Here is a 12639-nt window from a genome sequence, read left to right on the forward strand (position 1 = left end):
AAACGAACAAACAAACAAGCAAACAAAGAAAAAAAAGACTGCTGCAAACAATAGTTTTAGAGCTAGGCAAAAGAGAAATACCAGAATTGACAGCGGAAGATGATGCTGATGTTCATAGAGTGAAGTTTACTATTCAGAAGTTTAAAGAATGCTCGAAAGTTGTTGTCTTTGTTTGTGATTCTCTCTCTTACTCCAGAAAAGAAATAAATGTATTTTTTTACAAGATTATAGGTGGCAAGGAACCAAGTCTGATACAACATTGGCATTTTAATCCAGCAACATAGGGAAATTAGAAGTATCTTGACTGCTCATGAAATCATTGGGTGTGACAAAACATTATGCTTTTATGGATTGGGAAGGAAAAAAGCCATTTAAATAATAAAATCTTTAACGGAAACTCAACAGCAAGCATTAACATTTTTGTTAGAAAATATTTCAAAAGACCAACTGCTAATAGAAGGAAATATTTTACTCTTGGATTTTTCGGAATAAACAGATATGGACTTGCATGAAGCTCGTTACTATAAGTTAATAAGCCTACCCAAAAAGTAAACCTTGCAATCAAGTTTTGATCCATCAAAGTTACTTCCAACAACCGGGCCATTCCAACAGCATGTACTACTAGTTTACTTGCAAGTCCGAAACTGACTTTGGAACAATTTACCAACAACTGAATGGGATAGAAGTTGGAGTCAATTTAGCGAAAACAGAAAGGAAAGAAAAATCTCCTGCCATTGAACTTCTGTAAAAACTTTTGCATCAAACGAACTATTAAATTTGGTGTCGTGCTCATATAAAGCTTATTGTAGCAAACATTGTATACATAAGAAGGTGGGTTCAGGGTCGCCGAGAGCCAAGATGGGTCCCATTTTTTAAAATCTCTTGAATTGTGTTGTCATCTTCTACTCATTTAAGTGAAAACTACAAATTAACCCACTTGCTCACAATTCGTTGCTACTTGATTCGCTGCTCCGAGAAATAGGTGGCCAATCATAGTTAAAGTGATTTAAACTCAAGAATTTGCATCCTCCTGAAGGAAATACTGAATTGATCAAGGACACATTGAAAAGTGCTACCCGAGACAGTCCCTGTCATTTTCTAGTAGCACTGTTAAACTTGCAGTCTTCGCCAGGAATTGTAGGAAAAAATTGATTCAGGAAATGAAGGTCACAGTCGCTGTTGCCGAGATTATAACGTGGAAAGAGAGATTTTACATCAATTGAGCTGTGAACTATGAGCAAAAAACATTGGGCCAACGCTTAACAAACAGCCTTACAACAAACATCAGCAACACTTAACAAAAAATCGCCGCTATGTTCTGTGAATGGAGAGCATGTTGTTTTCTCCACATTGATTCTTCACTAGCAGAGAAATAACTTTTACGGATTTCACGATCAAATTATCCAGGAAGTTGGTGACTTGGCGACAAATTCTTAAAATGCCTAGAAAAGCTTTCTAGAATATTTCTTTTTTCTTCAGAACCAGGAGCATCTTTAATATTCCAGGTAGCTCGACGTTCTGAGACTACTCGCGCTAGAGTGGTATTGCATTTTTGCGTAAATTTTGTACATAATTTCGAGCAACTGGGTTTTATTTAGAATGACATAGGAATGATGTGAAAAAATACTGAACTTCATATTCGAATTCAGTTTCACGTTATTTTGGTTTTACTAAAACATTTCAAAGTGTACGAACACTTTCGGGAGCCACTGTACTAAAAACAAAATGTGAGGCCCCTGAAATGAGACTTATCTTCCCCTAACTTCATAGATTAATCGGGCCCTGATGATAATGTAAGCAATTTTAAAAAATTGATACTTATATTGTAATACTTTGTTGTAAGTCAAAAATTATTTTCGTTATTACTAAATGATAAAGTTCTTGTTATTAACGATTTAAATATTAATTGAGATCTACTAATATTCGGAATGCAGTATTTATTTGTTTAACATTAAGCTTATTTGTATTTTAAATGCTTTGTACAATTAGTCACGTGCATACGGGGCAAAGTGGATGTGACAAAGTGAAATAGCTCATTTCATTTACGTATTCAATCCTTTATCAAATTACTTACTTATTTATTTACTTATTTTCTTATTCATTCATTATTTCACTTACTGGTTCAATTTTTCTCAATCAATTAATGAATTTATTTATTTATTCGGTAATTGTTTAATTTTCTGTCATTTATCAGTTCATTCTTTTATTTATTTATTCATTTGATTGAAAATATCTTTAATAAATGATAACCAAATATTTATTTAAAAAATATTTTATTTTTCTCTTTGCCTTATAAAAAAAGTGAAATTTTTTTGGAGGTACAGATTTATGACTGCCAAAAATAAAAACTAATGTTCAATGAATGTTTTATTACTAAATATATCGCTTTCTTTATGTACCGTAATCTTCAGAACAAATTTCCATTTTTTTCATTTTGAAAAAGGCCTATCTTAACTATTTCCCTTTGCCTTGCTGTGTTCTTGTCCAAATGGGACTCTAAAGAACTCTGTCCTTATCTAAAAGGGAGGTTTGTAGAGACTATGTCAGTATCGTAATTGGTGCTTGGAAGCATAGAATAATGATTAGTAAATATTATACAGTAGATTTTGAAACCAGTATGCACCAGTCTGCGTATTTAAACCGACTGTCCCAAGGTGCTTCGCTGCCTATCCTAGCCGCTAAGCGTTATAGAATGTAGAATAAATAACTTTTGTTTCACAAGGTACTTCGTATATAAGAATGAAGTAAACAAATGAGTAAATGACTTAATATAAAATATGCATGAAAAAATTAAAAAATAAATGAATGAACGAGTAAAAAAAATCTAAATAAATGAATGAATAAATGATTGAGTGAGTAAAATAATTAATAACTGAGCTAATAAATAAATAAATAAACGGAAATAATATATGAATAAATGAACAGATGAATGGAACAAATGAATAATTAAAATAATAAACGAAGAAATAAACAAATGAATAGATAAAGAAGTGAAAGAAGGAACGAATGAATAAATAAATGAGGGAAATGAATGAATGAGTGATTAAATAAATAAATATGTGAAAGAAAATATAAAGGAATAAATGAGTGAATGAAGGATTAAATTGCTTAAATAACTAACTAACTAAATAAATAATGAATGACTGTAAGAGTAAACAAATTAAATAATGAATGAATAAGCGATTAAACATACGTTTAATCATGTACACAGTTCAAGTTACTAACTATTGATTAATGCAGTCATTCACTCATTCATTTATTGATTTACTTATTCACTCAAGTTAAACAAAATCTTGATGCAAGCTTTCATTCACTCATTCATACACTTTACCATTTTTTGGGTTCTTGTGAATCTCTTCCTTTTTTTCTTGTACCGATGAAAAAGCTTGCTTTGTTAACATCAAACCGGCTGTCGGTGAATTTGATGGGGTTTTTTTTATTATTTTAATTTGTATATTTAGTTATATACACTGTTAAAACTACAGGTTACATTCGGCACCATTCAAGGGTGAATGGCCGCTTGTTCACCAGCGGCAACCAATACGAAGCTGAAATGGCCCTCTAACTAGGGTGAAAACAACCGTCTAAAAAATAGGCAGCCGGGGTGAAAAGAAGGAACCTTCGGAGAGAGAAATGGCGCCCTTACTGTAGATCCTCCCCCCTCCCCCGTATTGTGTGCGCTTTTAAATACAGTTGTGTATTTTTTTTTTAATAGTTTTGTTTTGATTCATGATATTCTACGTTTTGGAATTTTCACATTGAATTCAGTACTGGAAGTGATTAAAACTTGTAATTACAGCATTTGATCATATTTCAGAGTTTTCAACATAGTTAAGAAGTGCTCATTGCTTTATTTCATCTGATCGTGGTTTAACTCAGTGTTTCTCAACCTCTTTTGACCCACGGCCCGTTAAAAGCAAATGAAAAAATTTGCGCGCCAGTAAAATCTTATCCTTTTCTTAACAATTCATAAAATAAATAATAATAATAATAATAATAACTCTGGGGCCGTTAAAAACTTGTGAAAAAATTCTACGTACTGATGAGGGTTTTTTTTTTTTTTTTTTTTTTGTTTACAAAGTAATATTAAAAATAAATAAAACAATAAATATCTACCCCTTTACTTGGTATCAAAAAGCTGTCACAAATATATTTTAGTTTAAAGACGAGTAATTATTTAAAGAATGTGAGAAATCATACATTTACTACAACGTGACCCGTACCGAAAATGAAGTATAGAGGTACTTATGAATTATTTACATGAAGAGCCAAAAATATTCTGGGATATTACAGTTACGGAAAAACAAAATCGTTTCATAAACGTTAATCAAGAGTAACAAAATAAAATGCACATGAAGTTTTTCGTCAGTTTAAAAACCAAAAGAAATTTCTAACGTTATCGAGACATTAACCGCTAATAGGAATTGATTCAAACCCTTGAAGGAAAAAGCAAAAAAAAAAAAAAAAAGCTAGACGGAAAGAGATTTATTACTTTTTTTCTGTTTATTTTTTATTTTTTCGCTTGCTCTTAGACGAAGCACAAGAATAATTTTTATTCAGGTTTTCACTTGTTGGTTATTGATAATTTAAATATTGGTTATTATTTTGTTGATTAAATGTTGCTTATCGAGTATTCAAGAAAAAATTAAAGATATTTTCAGTAGCGTTTTGAATGACGGAAATTTCATGACAGTACGGTTAACTCGAACTAAACGACGGTAACGGTAACTGAAAAGCAGTAAATATACTTTTAAGCACTTCTAACTATGTTTGAAAGCCCTAAAAGCCACAAAGTGATCAAAAGCTGTACTTACATGTCATTTTGAATTTTAATCTTAGAAAAGTTGAGTTTTAATCCAATAGTGTACAGTCGGATCCCGCTACAACGCGATCCGACTTACACGAAATGGCTATAACGCAAGGTTTTCCCATGAGTGTTTTTTTTTTTTTTATTGCGGACATAAATTGCTCGCTTGCAACATGAAATGTTTTGGAAAGGAGCGGCGGAGCGTTATTAGAATGGGCTTCTGGTTGGCTATTGGTTTTGTGAATGATGACTGAAAGCGGAAGTTCACACACTGAATTAATCTAAACTACCCTTTGCTCTATTTTATTCAAAAAACCGCTCCGGTTCTTAACTTTTCTTTTCTTTTTTTGAGCAATCACGATTGCTTATTGTTCTCACTTGACTGTCCTTGATGTTGTGGTTCCTTTTTCAGCTTGGACCAGGGGCCTCTGCAGCACCACCGCCCACCGGCACAGCTCCTCTGGTCCTGAGCACTGTCCCCCGGAATCCACTTCTGCTGGGTGGTGGCGTCCATGTCTTACACATGCATGCTCATACACATACACACTCTCACACGCGCGCGCGCCTTTACACACATACACACTTCTATGTGCACACACGTAAGCCTACATACACACTCAACTATACACACGTAACCACCCAGGAGGAGGGATGTGCTTGGGGGGGGGGAAGCCGTTTTTATAAACAATAACTCAAATGAGTAGGGTCTTGTCGCAACTCGTGATTGCGAAAAACATAATTTGAATTTAAAGTTTCATAATTCAAATTAGAGTTGATGGGGGGAAGCGGTTCACAATTCTTTTTTTTTTTTTTTCATTTTACATATGAACATTGATTAAATAGAATGGCCCTCTAAACGCGTTTTTTCATCTAAAGTTGTCGATAGTGGGAAAAGAAGGAGAAAGTTTCTGATCATGTTAAAGAAACGGTCAAGATTCTCGACATGCTTGAAAAATTAAAAAGTGCTTCGAAGGTAGCACGACAGTTAGGTATGAGTGAATCTTATGTATGAGTTACGGACAATTAAAATTCAAGAAAGGGAAATCCGTAAACGTTTAGAACTTAGTTTTAATACTGAAGCTCGCAGAGTAGTGTCCCAAGCAAAATATAAACATCATGAAAATGGAAGCTGCTCTTTCATTATGGCTTTGTTAAAGAGGCCAGAAAGAGGGGTGTTCCCACACTGCATAAACCATCATCTTCATCATTTTAAAAATTATAATTAAGTTTACGATATCTACTGTTCAGTGCTATTATAATGCAGTGATGTACTTAATGTAAGTACTGCGCTGTTTTAATTTATGTCTCTCATTGATCATTAATTTTTGCATCATAACAGTCATTTATGTCAACGCTTTATCTAAAATACAGTAAAAAGTCAGTTTTTAAAAAGGGAACGGTAATATATCGTTAAGAAATGGTTTGGAACAATTTGAGGGGTGTTAACACATGTCTGAAACATTTGGGTATGCTTACAAAATATTTCTAAACATACGTTGTTCCACAGCGTGAAATTTCGACTTGCGCGAAGGGTCTTGGAACGCATCCCTCGCGTAAGTCGGGATCCGACTGTACTTCATTCAATGTGAAAGTCACAGATGCAACTTATCACTTGTCCGCCATATTGAAGTGCTTGAATGTATGTTAAAGTGCAGATTCTTAAGCAGAGTCTGATTCAAATGAGCGGAACACGCGCATCAACATTTTACTTTTCCTACTCATTCAGATGGACTCGTCTTAACTGGAAGTTTGCCAATTCCATACAAGACTTGGTGAGACTTTACTTTGGATTTCTACTGTACTTCATATTACGTCATAGCGCAAGTAACAAATCATGCTTCCGATTCAAAGTAATTTTTAATGCTAGAATGAACGACAGTCCGTTGAGGACACGTTGATTATTATGTATATAGGGGTGCCCACCTACGGGGGTTCATGGCGCAAACTGCAACATTGAAATTTTTAGGAGGGGTGTTTTGATGGGTATTTTTCCTTTTTTTTGGGGGGGGAGGCTCTTTTTTTTTGGGGGGGGGGGTCTTCGCGATATTTAGGGGGGATGAGCCCTTGTCCTGGGGGGGGGAGTACCCCTGCTGTATAGACAAAGAGTCCGAGACAAAAACTTCGTTGCCGTCGGCGAGAAATCAGAGTGGCGGTGTTAATCTGTTTGTTTTCTTCGTTGCAGCCGAATTCGAATGGATCTTTCTGGATGCACCCGGAAGGGGGCTTTGCGGCAGGGGCGCTGAGTGCTTTCACCGTGACGGCCGTCTCGGAGCTGGGGGACAAGACCTTCTTCATCGCCGTGGTTCTGGCATGTTCGCACCCGGCCCTGATTGTATTGGCGGGAGCATTATCCGCCCTCGTGCTCATGACCATCCTTTCCGGTGAGTTATTGTCCCATCACTTCCACTCACCCCCCCCCCCCTCTCTCTCTCCCCTGGGAGACAGTCTGTAATAGTACAAGATCCATTGCAAATTTCTACCACCATCTGTGTTTTTTACAAAGCACAATTTTTTATGCATAACTAGTTGCGTTGCCTGACGTTGCACGGTCTGCCTCAAACAAAATAAAACAAAAAAACTTTGTGTCAAGTGAAGCAGAGTCAACAATCAGGCTCAAAGAAAAGAAATAAAATAGCACTTTTTCCCCTTCAGCGTGTAGTAAAAAGCAAATGTATGACTCTAAAATTTATTTTAGACCTCTTTGAATTTTTTCAAGTGCCAACACAACCGGTTTTCGTTTCATATCTTGGAAACTATTTATTTGAAAGTAACATCATTTAAAAAGGAAATTTTATTTCTATTTCAGCTGTAAGAGGTACGGAGGCATTTAATTTCAAAGTTCGCAAATTTCTGGAAAACTAACTATCCCCCCCCCCCCCCCGTTTTATTTTTGAGACTCTACGAAAGGCCTACAAATCACCATTTCCTTTTTGCTCGGACTCAGATTCAAAATACACGAACTTTGAAATTCAATATCTTAATGGTGGCACGAGTTCTTCCTACTTCCGTTTTTTTTTTCTTTTTTTTTTCTTTTTTTGATAGGTGACGTCAAAAACCTATTCTTCAAATCATAATTATGTACAAAAAATTATGCTTTGTTTAAAAAAAAAAGATGGGAATAGAAAACTGCAGTGAGATTTCAAACTATAAGTGAACATGAAAGAGTCAATAAGACTTACTTTAATACGTTTGTTAGGATGAAATTTTCGAAATAATCGATATGATTTCATCATAATAGATTTCTGATAGCAAAATTCGATTTTTTTATTCTTTCAGCCGCCCTGGGTCTAGTATCAGCCTTCATTCCAGAAATGTATGTGCAATATTTGTCCGCATTCCTCTTCTTCATTTTTGGAATAAAAATGCTCAAGGAAGGTAAGTTAAAACATTTTTGCTTCGAAATGACCTCATGTTTATCAAAAATTATTTTAGATTATAAATAAGCTATGCTTCTTTATTTATTTTATTAAAAAAAAAAAAAAAAGACGCTTTGTAAAATAATAATAATACAAAATTTGAGGATTCTGCATTGAAGTTGAAAGAGATTAAATCGCTAAGCAACCGAAATATAGAAACATGATTCAGTGAATCCTCGCCAAAACAGTAAGCATGTAAATGTTTTAAACTTTTTGAGGACCATAAGCTTTGTGGTAGAGTATGGAAATTTGCAATGTTTTCATATAAGATATTAAAAAAAATTACAGTACAGTACCCTTGTATAACAGTAAATAAGTACCGTGCTATATCGAAACCGTGTTGTTCGAAATTTTTTTATTTATTTATTTTAATCCCAAGGACGGATACAAAGGAGGTGCGATGAGTCGATCGCCCCTCTCTTGGGGGGCTCTGCACCAGGAATTTTTTACGAATTTAAGTTCTGAAACGGCTAGAAACCAGCCATTTAACGAAAATATTCAAATTGTTGGTCATTGTGGTCCAGGCAGCGGACGTTTCTAACCACTTCGATTGGCACTTAGACACATTTCCTTATAACGCACACAGGAGTATTTTGCCAATAAAACCGGACAAAAACCGAAATTAGAAAGTTTGACGATCATTATTCTAAATCCGCTGTACTTCAAGCTAGTTAACTATTCTATCACTTGGCATCCTTAAAATTTTCACCTGGTGCTTCCCCACTTTCGTACGCTAGTCGGAATTTGGATTTTATTGAAATTGCATTTCTTTGTTCTGGACGCTTATCATTCTAAGTCTTCTGTTTTGTAGTTTCTTTTTTTAATATATTGCGATATAGGAAAATTAACTTTTAAAGATGGAAAACGAAGGTATGTAGCTCACACACACATATTAGCATCTTGTTGCGTTGATTCACTTTAAAATTTGTAATTTTCTTACTATATGAAATGAACTAAAATTTGGGTGTTAATATTTGCTTAAAATTTTAAAAATTAAGGTTTTTGTCTATTTTTCGGGTCGAGTCGGGCTGTATTTTTTATATGGGCATAACATTCAGGCTTTTTTCTATTATATACTGTAAAAACATCTTTCGCCTAATTCCGCCATTTTGTTTTTTCTGAGTTTAAAAGTTAGCGAGTGAACTAGGCTTGATATTTCAAGTTAGTAAATTTTGTTATTTGTCTTCCAGATTGTCGGACTGTAAAATCCTTTACAAGAAGAGATTTTTATGACATCTTAAAAGAATTTCAAAGCATAAAATTGAGGGAAAAAAAAGTTTATACTATTGCAGGAAAAACTCGTGGAATTAACAAAATGCCCAGAAAATAAAAAAATCCTAATAAGTCGTACTTTGAAGCATTATAAACTCGACTTCAAAGATAAATCGACATCCTCTAGTTATAAAGATGAACGTTTTCTGAAAAAATATGCACAGTGGCTGAATTATTCAATTGAGCTACCTTTCTGGTTACCTTCCGAATCACCAGGGAGACCATTAAAGGACTTAAAGAGCTATGTGACCGTAGTAAGGGTCGAAAAAGTAAAGAACTGCGAGATCAGGTGCCTGTTCAGGAATTAACATATGCAGCTGGAGTCAGCCAACATACTACAGGAAATAGTGACGCATCAAAAATAATGAAAGAAATAGTTTCTTCGCCAACTAGGGCAAACAAGCTTCGGAAAAATATTATTTCTGCCAACAACCAAACTGTCGCTAAAAAATACACCCCTCATGAAGCTCTCGCTATCTTTATTCGAAGGAGACTTTACTAAAAGTCAGTGGGAAGTGATATACAATGCTAATAAAAATATCTATCCCTGTTATTCTGTTATAAAAAATGCTAAACAAGAATGCTACCCGAATGAAGAGTCAATACAAGTGACAGAAACTTCCTTTGAAATCAAACTTCAAGCATTGCTTGATCACACGGCATTGCGACTGTATAAGTATATAGCACAAGATTTCAGAAACTTGCACAAAGAAAGAAACCCAAAATATAGTACTGATATCCAAATGGGGATGCGATGGATCCTAGTGAACACATTATAAGCAGAAGTTGGAAAACAGTACAGATAGTGTTGTAAATGCAGGGTGATTCCTAATGAATGGGCCATAAAGAATAGTGCAGTGGAACTGCCGTAATGGATTTATTCAGCCTAAGGTCCCTATATATACGAGCAGCCGCATCAGCTTAAGATTAGTCATTTTGGATCGGAGAGCGTGTTTGAGTAGTTGTCTTTTCTGGCGAGTTATTGCGTTTCGTGATTATTTAATGTAAACAATTATTAGCGGCACACGTGAAATGTTTATTAAATAAAATATTATTTTCGGCAAATTTGGCGAAATCCAAAAGTTTGCTGTGGTAACCCTAGCACCGCAACAATGAAGAATCCAATCCAAAATGGCTAAACTTAAGCTGATGCGGTCGGCCTATCTACATAGCGGCTCTAATTCCGCCGAAACAAATTTATTCTGCAAGTACAATTATACAAGTTTTATGTGGCAACATGGAAAAATCATCGAATGACGAACTTGCCGCTAAAGGCGCTGTTAAACAAAATGTCGTCCATGCAGGAGAACGGGTAGTGCGTTTTTGAATGTGCCAAAACTTACTCGGTAGCTGTTGTGCAAAGACGTACGTGAGTTCTTGATCGAACGCTTACCCTATCACTGGATTGGCCGTGCTGGGCTACAGGATTTCACATGTCTTCACTGGCTGCCGAGATCACCAGATCTAACTCCCTGTGATTTTTTCTCAGAGGTTTCGTTAAAGACAAGGTGTTTGTGCGTCCACTCCCTCAGGACTTAGATTAACTGAAACAGCGGATGACTGCAGTGTTGAACTCCATCACAGGGTATATGCCATCACGAGTGTAGCAGGAGCTTGATTACCGTGTAGACATTTGTCGCGTCACCGAAGGGGCACATATTGAACACCTGTAGAAATTCGAATAAATGTAGTTTTGAGATAAATTTAAATTTCCTAAATATATTAATTACAACGTTCACAAAAATGTTTTCTTTTTATCCCATTCATTGTGAATCACCCTGTATTTGTCAAAGCTCACTAGTTCCCTTCAGATTAGCCGTTGTTATTGAAGGAGAAGGAAAAAAAAGTGTTATGGCATAACCCATTCCCTTCCTCTGTTCGATTCTGCCGGCCTCCAATAAGCATACGCTTTGTAAGTGAGTCAAGAGATGTATCCAAAGAGGAAATTACATATATGGAAAACCAAGCCTCACAGCTTACAGAAACAAATTTGTCCACTATTAACGCAGCAAGCAAAATAAAGCATACTCTACTGCTAACAATGATTGACGGGAAAGTCTGTAATGCTGCTAGGGATACTGCTTCAACAATGAAGTGTTATCTATGTGGACAGGCGTCAAAAGATTTTAACAAATTAATTAAAACAAGCGTTAATGTGGATGCATTGAAGTTTGGTCTCTCAATGGGGTTGTTTCCTTCAGTCAAAAGTAGTACTTTTGGTCACTGAAATTGATAGAATAAGCCAAAAAAATAAAAATAACATGGACTCAGAAAATACTTTCATTTTCCCAACAGTTATTTTTTAATTATTTTTTTTAAATGTCCGATTCTTCAAACAAGGCGTGGTCTTTATGACGTCACAAATGATGCACTATGGCGCATCTTTCTACTGCATTTCCACGTTATGATAACCAAGAAGCGAATTACAATTGCGCTCTATGCTTGTTATCGACCATATCGTTGCCAATACACGTGAATAAAGATGCGAATTAAATATTTTTTACCGAAGAAGTGTTAAACGATGAAAGAACAAAGATTTAAGTAATTTTTTAAAAATATTAAACTAAATGAAATTATAAAAAAATGGTCAGATTCTATGTTTTTAATCATGCTCTTTCAGAAAAAAATACTTTTAAAATTTTGGAAACGACCCCATTCTTCACGCTAGGATCCGTTTCTTTGAAACTTTAACTGCATTTGGCTTATATAATACCAATAAAAAAAAAGTGGCAAGCACGATCTCCTGAGGAAAAAAAGAGTTGTGAAAGAAACGAAAGAGCATATCCAAAGCGTTTTCAAAGAAGAAATGGGACTCTTAGTAGATATTCTCAAAGTTGGATTTGGAAATGCTAATGATGGAAACACATCAAGAAGATTTTTTTTTTTCAGATTCTGGATGCTCTGCACGAATCACCGGTGTCGATGTACAACTAATCAAACGGTTTAAAGTTATCTTAGGAGTGATTTCAGGTGGATTCAGCATTGATGTTAAAAAATTCGACTCTTTTGCTCAAGATACTGCAAAACTATGCATAAATCTGTATGGTTGGCATCCTATGACTCCAACTGTACATAAAACTTTGATATACGGAGTTGAAGTCATTGCTCAAGCAATAGGCCATTTATCAGAGGAGAAGGAGGAGG

At 35.1% G+C, this 12639-nt stretch overlaps 1 protein-coding gene across 2 annotated transcripts in view; it reads left to right on the forward strand.

Moving 5' to 3' along the window:
• LOC129219956 (transmembrane protein 165-like) overlaps window positions 1–12639 on the forward strand; it is a 76693-nt gene that overhangs the window by 45566 nt on the left and 18488 nt on the right. For both annotated transcript variants that reach the window (XM_054854273.1, XM_054854274.1), the window contains 2 exons: window positions 6990–7188; window positions 8084–8182. In XM_054854273.1, the coding sequence (XP_054710248.1) occupies window positions 6990–7188; window positions 8084–8182 (298 nt within the window). The remainder of the gene's footprint in view (window positions 1–6989; window positions 7189–8083; window positions 8183–12639) is intronic.

Source organism: Uloborus diversus, chromosome 4 (assembly GCF_026930045.1).
Source record: "Uloborus diversus isolate 005 chromosome 4, Udiv.v.3.1, whole genome shotgun sequence".
In the NCBI taxonomy this organism is placed as follows: domain Eukaryota; kingdom Metazoa; phylum Arthropoda; class Arachnida; order Araneae; family Uloboridae; genus Uloborus; species Uloborus diversus.